At 43.4% G+C, this 12,305-nt stretch overlaps 1 protein-coding gene and 1 pseudogene across 5 annotated transcripts in view; both read right to left on the minus strand.

The window, feature by feature from the left end:
* Positions 1–12,305, minus strand: part of KLHL20 (kelch like family member 20) — a 36,934-nt gene that overhangs the window by 2,592 nt on the left and 22,037 nt on the right. For 3 of the 5 annotated variants that reach the window (XM_039881459.1, XM_039881456.1, XM_039881457.1), the window contains 5 exons: positions 11,691–11,834; positions 7,046–7,179; positions 6,046–6,254; positions 4,329–4,435; positions 43–1,558 (listed from right to left, as the gene is read on the minus strand). In XM_039881459.1, the coding sequence (XP_039737393.1) occupies positions 1,474–1,558; positions 4,329–4,435; positions 6,046–6,254; positions 7,046–7,179; positions 11,691–11,834 (679 nt within the window). In that variant the 3' untranslated portion in view covers positions 43–1,473. Of the gene's footprint in view, positions 1–42; positions 1,559–4,328; positions 4,436–6,045; positions 6,255–7,045; positions 7,180–11,690; positions 11,835–12,305 lie in introns of those variants that run through there. The other 2 variants (XR_005656985.1, XM_039881460.1) reach the window with 2 other exon arrangements.
* LOC120617787 (uncharacterized) lies at positions 8,311–8,429 on the minus strand (annotated as a pseudogene).

Below are 12,305 nucleotides of genomic sequence, written 5' to 3' on the forward strand. Positions count from 1 at the left end.
CTAAATAGCAAAGATACAAGGATTAAAAAGCATTAACCAAGATTTTTACGGTAAGTACTATCTTTATTTAAAAAAGTTATACATGCTAGAAAAAAGCATAAATGATACACGTAAACAATTGTTTACCAAATACTTATTGTTTTCCTTGTAAAGGTGCAAATGATTTTTAAATGTAAACACAAAAGTTGTCGAACATTTTTGTCGTGGGAGAAAGGAGGAGAAAGTTATTCCTTTTGGTTGCAGATAAAGTCTCATTCAAAGATTTTCCTGCAAAATACACTGAAAACAATTAGTCTGTGAACACAATGACAAAAAAATTTCAACCCACTGACATTCTTATCATTTTTTCCTTAGAACTTTTAAACTTTTCTCCATTGAGAGTAGTAGTAACGGTGGCTTTACAGAAGGACAAGGAGGATATATAGTTGTATAAAAGAACCAAGATATTATTAATAAAATGCCTCAGCTGGTTTCACTCCCGTGAGTGCGCACTGTTACGTGAACTGAAGACTCTATCTCTTGGCGGCTGTGATCACAGGCAGCCTCAGCTCCAGCAGGCCTGAGCGTTTAGTGTGAATTGCATAACAGTCTCACTGCTGGTCCTTAGTAGCAATAAGAAAATAGGAAGGAAAGGTGCTCTAGTCAGTAATGTTTCTGAGTAAAAACTTGCAGAGTTGCACATGATTCTATTGGGGGACTCTCAAGACAGTGCGTGAGAATTGAGGACTGTTTGTGTAGAGGCACTGAGCAGAGCTCTAAGTCTAGCAGAAACGCTATGAAAACAGTATGGAAAAAAAAAACTTGCCATATAGCAGAAAACAAGCTCATATGGAAGAGAACGAGAGGCAGAGTTCCACTGATGAAAGCTTTTCGAGTCCTGGTTTCATTGATTTAATATTCCTTTTGAATTGTACTTTTTAAAATGAGATGCTTCCTCTTTTTTAATTTGTGGTAAAGATTTTCAAGTCTTCTGGTGCTTAGTGCGAGAATGATGGCTGATGCACTTTGCGCAGCTATCTGTCACCGGCGGTCCTTGGAGGGAGTGGAGTCGTGGGCGGAGCGCCTAGAAATAACATCTAGATCGTAGATAGCCCTTCCCCCCTTATTTGCATTTTCAAACTTAATATCTTAAAAATAAAGTTTTACTGCTTAGAATTTTTCTGGTTTTTTCTTTCCTTTTTTCCTTTTTGTTTTTGTTTTTTTGGTGGGAAGAAGGCTAGAAAAAAACGACAACAAAAAATCCCATGATAAATTAAAACCAAAAATAAATATTCTGCACAGAACAGAATTATTGTGCAAAGATGGCATCCTGCAGGAGAAGTACTTTCACTGTGTTTGTATTTCCATTTTGTTGAGGCACCGGCAAAGAATAAAATTTGTTCTAGTATTTTCTCCAGCTGTCCAAAGCTCCAGAGTCAAAGCTCTCCAGAATACAGAGGAGTGCGTATGCGTACACAGCTGTCTTCTAGGTGTTCACCATATGTGGGATTCACAGTGCGTCATTTTAATAACTCCTACACCACCCCCTAGCCGACGGTAATTCATCCCGCCATATAACCTGCAAACACAGAAACAAAATCATATTTTTAACTGGGAAAAGCACCATTTCTTCCATAACTAAGATGTTAATAAGACGTTTCCATGTTTTATATCACAACTAATATTTTTAGCTTTCATACATCTGGAATTGAGTGCTGGCAAGTAGCAGAATTATTTCAGACACTGACCGACATGCTATCACTTCTAGGGGACTGTTTTATGAATAAGAGTGTCCTATCTACTTTTTGCATCATAACTGTACGACTTTACACCTAGACTGATTTCTAACAATTACACAGAATCATATATTCTACGTTTTTGTAGCTAATTTGACCCTGGCTATGTTATTTTCCCACCCACATTTTCCTTTTGCCTAAACTTTGATTATTTTTCCCCTTTTGTATGTGCTCTTATAAACTTCCTCGAATGCTTTAGGAACAAAACTGGATATGAATAAATGAAGTCAGCATCTAGTTTGTGACGCGTGAACAAGGTCATCTTCAAAATTAAGGATTTTCATGGAAAAGGATATTAGATCCTCTTTTACCGCTGTGAGGTAAATTTTTTGTAAGTTGGGGATATGTAACTGAAAATTTAGATATCTCTCAACAGATGATCCTTAAGAATTTCATGAATATTACTGGGTCACATATTACTAATTCTATCTAGTGATAGTTACTGAAAAACAAGTCCTCATGTAGGATCACAGTATTTGAGTGGCTGTCTTCTCACATTATGCTTACTCAAACGCCCACTAAAATAGAAAGGTATATACGGAAAAAAATAAGCTACAAAAGGGAAGCTCCTGTTCACGAATATCTGTCGACGATTCCCCCCTCACCTCTATTCAGTTTCGCTGAAATGCTACCTTTTCAGTGAGGCCTACTGGACTGCCTTTTAAAATGGACACTCCGGCCGGCCCCACACCGGGCATGGCACTGTCTCCCTCGCCATGATGCGACCGGGGCTTTTGTTCACTCGGTGAATCTTCATGAACAAGGATGTGAAAATGCAGAAGCCAAAGGTGCCGCAGTGCCATCAGACCGACTTCAGCGCTGTGACCACTGAGCCACACACCCATGAGAGACATGCGGAACCCAGAGAAAGTCACCTCTGTAAAAGCTGCGCCTTTCCCAGAGAGGAAGACTATAAAAAATTCAGTAAGTTCATTAGTTGAATCTTCTATATTGATGAAAAATCTGGGTGGGCAGTTATGGTCTCAGGTCTCAGAATTAGAAAGTGTTTCCTTAGGACACAGCAGGAATGGACTTTGAGACCGCTCCTTTGGAACAGGGACTGTAAAACGACCTCAGCTTATCTTTCAAGGTCATGACAAAAATCTTTCTGAACATCTGGGACCTCGGATCTCATGTCCAGACTGATCCCTGTTGGTGTGTAGCCTCCACCCCTGAGGGGGTTTGAGGGGGCTGCCCCAGACTTGTTTAGGCAAATAAGCCCAATTTATTGAGAAAGAAACCCCAAATTGCTTAGCAGGTAAACTGTTTCCTTAGAAGGCTGGTATTTAGGATTAAGTATAGATATGAAGTACATCAAACAGAATTGATATTCTGTATGAAGTTTGAGAATTAACTATAATTTTGACGTTTTAGGTTCTTATAATGTTAAAGAGATTTTGGCAAGTATCAGATTAGTTTTGTGACTCAAATATAAAATATATGACTGAGTATAGATTTAGGGCTATAATTTTAAGTTTAAAGCTTTAAGAGAATTTTGCTAAATTTATAAAAGTTTTTGAATACTTAAAATGCAAGAGTCCCCTGATTTATGTGAATTTATAAGGACTATTTAAGTACTTAGGAAGAATTGGTTAGACAATTAAGGATTTAAAAGCAAAGTGCAATTAAACCTATAAATATAGTTAAACATAATTAAACTTTCCTAAATAATATGTAGCCTCCTCCCAAAAGTGACTGTTAAAAGTTACTAGACTTTGGATACTAAACAAACTCATCGATACAGAGAACATTTTGATGGTTGCCAGATGGGAGAGGGTTGGGGGGCTGGGTGAAAAAGGGGAAGGGATTAAGAAGTACAAATCGGTAGCTACAAAACAGTCATGAGGTGTAAAGTACAGCACAAGGGATATAGTCAATAATATCGTAATAACTATTCATGATGTCACATGGGTACTGCATTTATCCGGGAGATCACTTCGTAAGTTATATAAAAGTCTAATCACTATGTTGGACACCTGAAACTAATATAATATTGTTTGCTACCTGTAATTAAAAAATTTAAAAAAATGATTAAATTAGTTAAAAAGTTATTAGACTTTAAAATAGAATAATAATATATTTAAGTGGATTTTAAAACTCAAGGGAAAAAATTGGTTTTAAAATGAAATATTATTTTTAAAAAGTAACTGCAATTTGTTTTTCTGGGCATAAAGCTGCTCACTAGAACCAAAAGCTCACACCGACAGCCTGGGAGCCGCAGACCTCGGTGCTAGTTCTACCTCTGCCACGAACTTGCTTAGGCCTCGGCTTCCTCAGCTGAACACGATGAGTCTAGACAGGGGATCTGTTGTTTTCGCCATCACTAATGATAAAACTGGACGGTTACCAGAGAGAAGTGTGTTCTAAGCTGTCGGCCACTTTAGAGCAATGAAGTCAAATAAGCCATCGCATATGTGTGACATCAGCGCTCTCTGAAGTACTGCGAGAGGTGATTTGGTGTGCCGCCCACCGGATCTGGGCGGCCACGGGCCAGCTCAAGCCCATGACTTTCCAGTCAGCAGCGAGGTGACTGCGACACAGCTGAAAGTTTACCTCCACGTATTGGCGTCGGGATCGAAAACTTCAATGGTCTTCAAGTAGGTCGTGCCGTCAAAGCCCCCCACAGCCATGAGCTGCCCGTTCACCACTGCCAAGCCCACCTGCGGGAGCGAACACAGCGCCGCTGAAGAGACTGCCAGTCGCCAGGGGATCTACACTGGTTTCTGGGTAAATCTTTATGACCTTACAGTCTGGTTATTTGTCTGGTTTACCTGATTATTTAATAGACTTTTGTCTGTGTTACAGAGGAAAACGGTAATGACGAAAATCTATAAATTATAGGAACTATAAAATTATATAATTAGAATGTTTATACAGAGTTGAAAGCAGGTATTTCTTGAATTTTAGGAAAAGCAATCACTGGGCGTGAACAAGAATCTCCAAACTCCTTTTACTCCTTTTGGTATTTGCCTTTTCTAAGTCACTATTTAAATTACCACTGAAACTCTCTTTTTAAAATACAGATCTAACCACGTGGTCACTTTCCCCTGAAAACCTTCTAAGCCTCCCTACCACCTAAAGAGAAGTTAAAGTTGTTCTGCCATCGAGGCCCTCCGCAAGTCCACACTAGCCCGTTTTCGCCTCGCCGCCCAATGCACCCTGTGCCGAAGTAATACGAGATGAACTGCCAGTCCCAAAAAACAGACATGTTTCCTATGTCCATCCTTTTGCGCATGTTGTTCCCTGGCTGGTGTTCTCTTTCTTTGTTCTAGAAAACCTCATCCTTCTCTCATGGCCTCGCTTACATGCGACTTTCTCTGGTCAGTCTCTTCTCTGCCCCCGGGGCGTTAAGCATATTCTCCCAGGTTCTCTCCTTTAATGCACGGGCCACTTCTATAGGATTTGCTTTTAATAATGAGCTGTAAACATTTAGTTTCCTTTCACTAAGTTGGGAACTCCTTGAGAGGAATCACGTCATACTCGTTCTTGCTTTCCAGGTACACGGTAAGCACTTCATCTTTGCTAACGAGTGAAAAGAGAATTAACAGGACGTAGCAGCGAAAACAACAGGGATGTGACTAAGCGGCTGTTGGTTCCAGTAACAAAGAGCCAGGACGGGTACGTGAATGGTGTTCCCTGATCTGCGACCAGAATCCATCCCGTCATCCTCAGATCATGGAGTCTCAGCCACTGCTGGGTTCCCCGACCTGCAGTCCTCCACTGATGGATTCCTGGTGGGATCAGTGGTTTAGGGGTTACATTTCACACTGAGCCCAGTGTCCTAGGATGGACATTGGAAGTCTCTCGTAGTCACAGGTCATCCATGGTCTAGAACATGACATAGGTCAGCCTGATCTGCCTGTACGACATGCAGGATAGGCTCAAACCAGTCTGCGGAGACTGGCGGGGGGCAGCTGTGTTTCTGCCTACGCGTTTATACTGACATTGCCGACTCCTGGAATGTTACCTAGAAACATTAGGTAGGAATAGTTGGCTCTTACAGATATGGATGCGTAGGGGTGAAGTTAGATCGGGTAGTTAATAAGACAGGGAGAGGCCTTTCAGAGAAGCAACTGCTACTAGATAAATCATAAATAATTCTCTAATTAAAGATATGATCGGCTATATTTACATGAGATAATAGCGATCAGAAGAAATTAATTTTTCCCTAGTACAAAAGTTGCAGGGGTCTTCTGCCTGAACGGCGCGCCCCCTCCCTGCCCCAGGGTGCTGTTTGTCCCCTCCAAGTCCCCAGTAGCTGGGCACTTACTCCGCTACGGCGGGATGTCATAGCCACCACCGGGGACCACTGGTTGGCTCTGGGGTTGAATCTCTCGGCGCTGCTGAGCTCCGTGGTGTCATCTCTGCCCCCCACGGCATAGATCATGTCCTGATACACGGCGCAGCCGAGGTGCTTCCTCCGCGTCCCCATGGGGGCTGTGGTGTGCCACCTGTTTTCCTGAGGGTTGTAGCGCTCCACTGCGGGGAGAAGGAAAACCCAGGAGTGACCACTCGGCCTTGTCCCCGCAGCTCTTCTTCGTGGCCACCATAACTGTGATGACGCATTTTTAATATGTAATTTTTGCTTCCAAGGAGGATTCGGACGCCCATAGACGCTATCACTATACTCTCACCAGGGACTGTTTTCTCATAGGCCTGGTGTGGTGGGAAGGGATGTTGAAGTCGGGTATTCTAGTTCTGACCACACAACCCACTAGCCAGGTGACTCGTGGCCTCACCCTCCTTATCTACATGAGGGGATCAGGCTACACAGTCTGTAAGCATTGCTTCGTACTACTTTACTGCAGAACCAGACAACTCCTGCACCCCTGTATCCCCCTGCTTATATTCCTACTGCAGCATCTAAGCCACTGAAGGGATGTCTGACAACGACTCTGGTGTGTGAGGACCACTCTGACAAAATCCTTAGGCAGAAATGTCCATTAGCTTTAAGTAGAAAGAACTAACACGTAATCCAGTTTATAGCTAGACATTTTTGTTTATTCCTAGATTATAATATAGAGGGTTTTTTTTTTTCTAAGAAGAGATGGGGGGAATAACCATATTAAGAAATTAATTCTTTTATTCATTACAGATTCTCAGCAGCTTGTAAAGCAGAGGGAGAATTATTTGGGGAATATACTAGAAGACTGGTTGCACAGGGGCTGAGGAAGAGCTAAGAGCTGCAGTCTCCTAGAAGGAAAATAATTAATAAATTACAGGATAACCTGCCGCCCTGGGGGACACGGACTGCCTTGGGAACGGCCCACCTGTGTTGAGTGGCGACGTCCCGTCGGAGCCGCCCACGGCGTATAAGAAGCCTCCTAACACAGCCACGGCCACGCCGAGCCTTCGGGTGCTCATGGAAGCCACGCGAGTCCACTTGTTCTCCTTTGGGTCATACCTGCAGGGAGAGAAACCGAAGATTGCACGCGTTTTTAGTAAGTGAAGCCTTTTTTGTGACGTGTGAGGTCATGCTGGTATGTCGGTGACACTGGCTTGCTGTGGTCAAATGCAGTCAGAATCTAACATGATTTACTCAGTCATAGGGAAAAACCCTCAGGCCCGGTGCCTGTGTCAGTCATAAGCTGTTCCGCACGCTGACTTCTGCTGCTGGGCCCGCGCACTGAGAACTGCGCTCGCTCGTCCTTTGCCGGGAAGGGCTGGACGCTGGCCGACCAGGGGAGGGAAGGGGCCCCCTCCTTTCTGCTCACTCGCCGACCCCATCAGCGTGGTCTTGGCAATGGCCCTTCACTCTGTACCATTTTGTCCGTTTTTAGCCTTTTTCTACCGCTGAGACTTAAAATGACAATCACTGTATTAAGGTCGGGAATCTGAGAAAGGCTCCACGGGGAGTGAGGGTGCTGGGGGCTCTGGCCCGGCGCCAGACTGAGGCTGGGGCGGCAACGGCTGAGCCGGAGCGGCTGGGGCTGGCCCGGCACCTCTCCAGCTGGTGGTCTCCCCACGTGGGCGAGCCTGGGTTTCCTGTCAGCCTGGCGACCTCAGATGGCTTAGGGCGCCGAAGGTGACTGCCCCAAGAGAGCCAAGGGGAAGCTGTGCCACCCTTCATGACCCAGCCTCAGAAGCCGCATACTGCTTCTCTTGCCACTCGTAAGCCAGCCCAGATCCAAGGGCGGGAAACGCAGACCCACCTCCCAGTAAGAACAGTGTCAAACTGTGAAGGGCACGAGAGGAGGCAGGTATTGCTGTAGTAACTGGGAAACGGTCTTTCTCAGCCAGCCAGGCAGATCACCCTCCACGGGGCGGAGGTCTCGGCTGTCCGGGGCACCCCCTCCTCCAGTGTCACTGGTCCTGGCGACCTGGGTGTCGCCTCCGGGCTTCTGGGCCCTCACGACTCCCACCTCTTTCCTGTTCTCCCAGCCCTAACGTTCCTACTGCTACTTCACTGTCCTCGTTTTTTTTTAGCCCTTCGATATCTGGCCAATTTTTTTTTTCCTAGGTGAGGCAACCTTGGTTGACCTCACAAATTGCAAGGACCTTGTCAGCTTACAATCTCTTATTTTTTAATTTTTTATGCCTATAGCACCTGGTATTCCTAGGTGGTCTCCCATCCAAGTAATAACCAGGCCCGACCCGGCTCAGCTTCCAAGATCAGATGGGATCAGGCTTGTTCAGGGTGGCATGGCCGTACACTCTAGCCAATTTTTAAATAGTAAATTCTCTCTATTAAAATAACTGATATGGTTTCTCTTTTCTTTATTGGGGCCTGATGGATAATTACTACCGCTAAGAAAGAAATATGACACATCATTTGGAATATGTGCTAGTCATTTTACTTCATTATATAGGTGGAAAATTGTTAGTGTATTAAGTATGTAGGACAAACTATATCAATATTACAAGAAATATAAATACTTAAAATAGCCCTGATTCTTAATAAGTGGAGGAGACAGAGCACATTCTTCTTTTTAAATCTTTATCTTTTAAAAAATTTAGCTAAAATTGGTATGTAAAATTTTGCTTCAAGTGTACAGCATCATAATTCAACATCTGTATACATCACAAAGTAATCGCCACCAGCAGGCTAGTTACCAGTCATCATTACACAGTTGACCCTTCACCCATTTTGCCCACCCGCTATGCCCGTCCCCTCTGGTGACCACGGATCTGTTCTCTATGAGTTTTGTGTTGCTTGTTTCTTTTTTTTAGATTCTACATATCAGTGACATTATATGGTATTTGTCTTTCTCTGTTTGACTTATTCAATTAGCATAATACCTTTAAGGTCCAGCCAGGTTGTTGCAAATGGCAAGATTTCCTTTTTTTATGGCTGAGTAGTATTCCAGTGTGCGTATGTGTGTGTGTGTGCACGTGTGCCACATCGTCTTTATCCATTCATCCACTGAGGGACGCAGGTTGTTTCCATGTCTTGGCTATTGTAAATAATGCTGCAATGAACAGAGATGCATATATCGTTTCGAATTAGTGTTTTTGTTTTCTTTGGATAAATACCCAGAAGAGGAATTGCTGGATGATATGGTAATTCTATTCTTAATTTTTTGAGGACTCTCCATCCTGTTTTCCATAGTGGCTGCACCAATTTACATTCTCATCAACAGTGCACGAGGGTTCCCTTTTCTCCACATCCACGCCCACTCTTGTTTGTTGATTTACTGATGACGGCCATTCTGACAGGTGTGAGGTGGAATCTCGCTGTGGTTTTGATTTGCATTTCCCTAGTAATCAGTGATGTTGAACATCTTTCCACTCTATGTCTTCGAAAAGATGTCTATTTGGATCCTCGGCCCATTTTTAAATCGGTTATTTTGTTGTTGTTGAGTTGTATGAGTTCTCAGTATATTCTGGATATTAATCCCGTGTCGAATGTATGATTTGCAAATATCTTCTCCCATTCAGTAAGCTGCCTTTTCACTGTGATGATGGTTTCTTTTGCTGTGCAAAAGCTTTTTAGTCTGACGTCGTCCCATTTGTTTATTTTTGCTTTTGTTTCTCTTGCGTTTGGAGTCAAATCCACAAGAATACATTTCTAATTCCGATTTACGTAGCGTTTTCATATCTTGCGTCATTTTCCTGATATCTTTTTAGCACATGTTAAAACAGTTTACAGTTTTGATCTGTTCTATAGGTGTGTCTTTCTGAGGTGCTTTTATTGCCTACAGAGATGTTGTTATTCTGCTGCTTGTCTTCTCTCTGACATTAACTTCGTATGGGATCCAACCTCAATACTTTGCTGTTGCCGATTTTTAGATGAAATACGTTTTCCTTAACTTATAGGTGTGGTTCGTGATGATTTTTTAACTTCACGAAGCACTCTCTTGTTTTTTTCATGTAACATTTAAAAAATATAGTGGTTGCCTCCTGAGATATACTGGCTTTATTCACTGCTCCTACTTTTGTCTTGGCCTTCTCTGTCCGTTCTATCTGTTGTCCTTATCCTGCTCAATTTTGATTCTGCCCCCAGAAATGCAGGCTCTGTCCTGGAAGGTCATTCTGCCTGGTTCTCAACTGGGGTGATTCTGCCCCCACCCCGGACATCTGGCAACATCTGGGGATGTTTTCATTGTCACAAGCAGGCGTGTGCTACAGGCACTAGTGGTGGGGGCCACGGCGCGGTTCACAGTGCACGGCAGTGCTCCCAGAACAGTCGTCCGGCCAGAAACGCCAGAGTGCTGGGCTGAGACACCCTCTGAGGCCCTCGGCGCGCACCGCAGCTCCCTGCACCTACTCTGCGTGGGGAATGAGCAGAACCCTTCGTGGTTTCAGCGGTTCATACATTTCCCCTCGTGCTTCCTGGTAAATGTGTACGGCTGTCTGGGGGTTGCTCTGTTCCTGGATCTGTCGGACTTCCGATTGCTTCTGTTTTCTCCTGCACAATGATATCGTGCAGGTCTTGTGGCCACTGGTGGTTTGTCTTTGCCTATTTGTGTTTTGGGGGTCATGGGGATACCTTTTCCCTTAGTTTATTTTAAATATCCAGAAGATTTTTTAAAAGCTGTGGTAGAGCGTATATAAAACCCACCATTGTTAAGTGTGCGCTCGGTCGTGCTGAGAACTCTCCCGCTCCCAGGCTTCGGCTCTGCCCTCTGCTGGTGTCTGTGCGCGGAGGGACTTTGGAGGGATCAAAATTATGCTGTCGCTAACGATTATCTTCCCAGAATCCTCCTGCATAGAGCTTTGAAACTGGAGAAGTAAGTTTCTTACCAGAAAGACGGAAGGGGATGGCCGTACTTTTCAAGGGTTCCCTGCAGCTTTATCTCTAAGACAAAGTTAAACTCTTCAGCTTGAACATGGTAACCCAACTAGTTAATGCTGTTGCAAAAATTCTGATGAGTCACAAGCATTTCATTTTAAGAAGTGAGGATGAAATATGGTATGTTCTTGCCAGCAATCACAGTACGTGACACTCCAAAATCTAATCTAGTATAGAATGACAAAAAACTGATGTGGCAAGCAATTAAGAACAGAATGTATTTCACCAAAATGAACTGACCTGTAAAAGTATAACGTAAACTTTAGCAGGAATTAATGAGAATCCACATACAAAATATCCGGCGTCTTTATAAGATGTGCTAGAAAAAGAACTAGTACTTTAGCCATTTTTCTGGAAGTCTGGGCAAAATCATGCATTAAGTGTTCTCCCAGTACTGGGGAAAAATCAGAACATTTCAGAAGTGGCGGGCTTGATATCATATACAGAATGTAACTCACAACACGATTCCAACTCTCCAGCGTTAGGCTAGATGGGTGTTAATGCACAGTTTAAACAATCGGGTAACATCTTTCAGCTTCTCAGGCTTTAAGCTCAACTGAGAACGTTTTCCTTAAAGCCCATGGGAAATCCACAACGTCGTGGGTCCCCTGGTATCCTAAACCGTTTCTTTTAAAGAGCCCTCTAGATTTTTTAAAAAATTGAAAATGACTTGAAAAAATCACCTCTCAACAATGTTGAGGCAAGACACGCCGTCCTGGCCCCCCACGGCGTAGAGAAAGCCCCCGAGCACCGCCACACCCACGCTCGTCCTGCAGGTGCTTGTGGGGGCCACGTCGCCGCTCCACTGGTTTGTTTTGGGGTCATACCTGCAGAGAACGTCAAGAGCAAAGTAGTAAAGTCTGGCTATGTTTATATATTCACTGACATATATACATATTCTTTCCCCTAAACATGATTAATAATTAAAGCATATGAAAGTCTAATTTATTTTTAAAATTCATTTTTACTTGAACAAGTTATATATGATATATTTTCTTTGGAAAAACTTTCCAGAATGTTATAGATAAAGCTAAAGCTCCTTTTGAGTTCCACCTGATTCCTGGTCTCTTCCCATTTGATTTGGCGTATCCTTCAAGGCTTATCAGTAAAATACTTTTAAATAGGTGTATGCCTATTCACGTGTAGATTCTTTATGCGCAGCATGTTTTCCTTACATAAAGAATGGCACACAGTGGGCATCGCTTTCCAGGGAAGAAAGAACAGCATGCGCACCTGCAGTGACAGCGGCATGAGAGAGGAGCGTGTCTAAGAGTAGCGAGCAGTTTGGGGGGTCTGCA

Source organism: Pteropus medius, unplaced genomic scaffold (assembly GCF_902729225.1).
Source record: "Pteropus medius unplaced genomic scaffold, Ma_sr-lr_union100, whole genome shotgun sequence".
In the NCBI taxonomy this organism is placed as follows: domain Eukaryota; kingdom Metazoa; phylum Chordata; class Mammalia; order Chiroptera; family Pteropodidae; genus Pteropus; species Pteropus medius.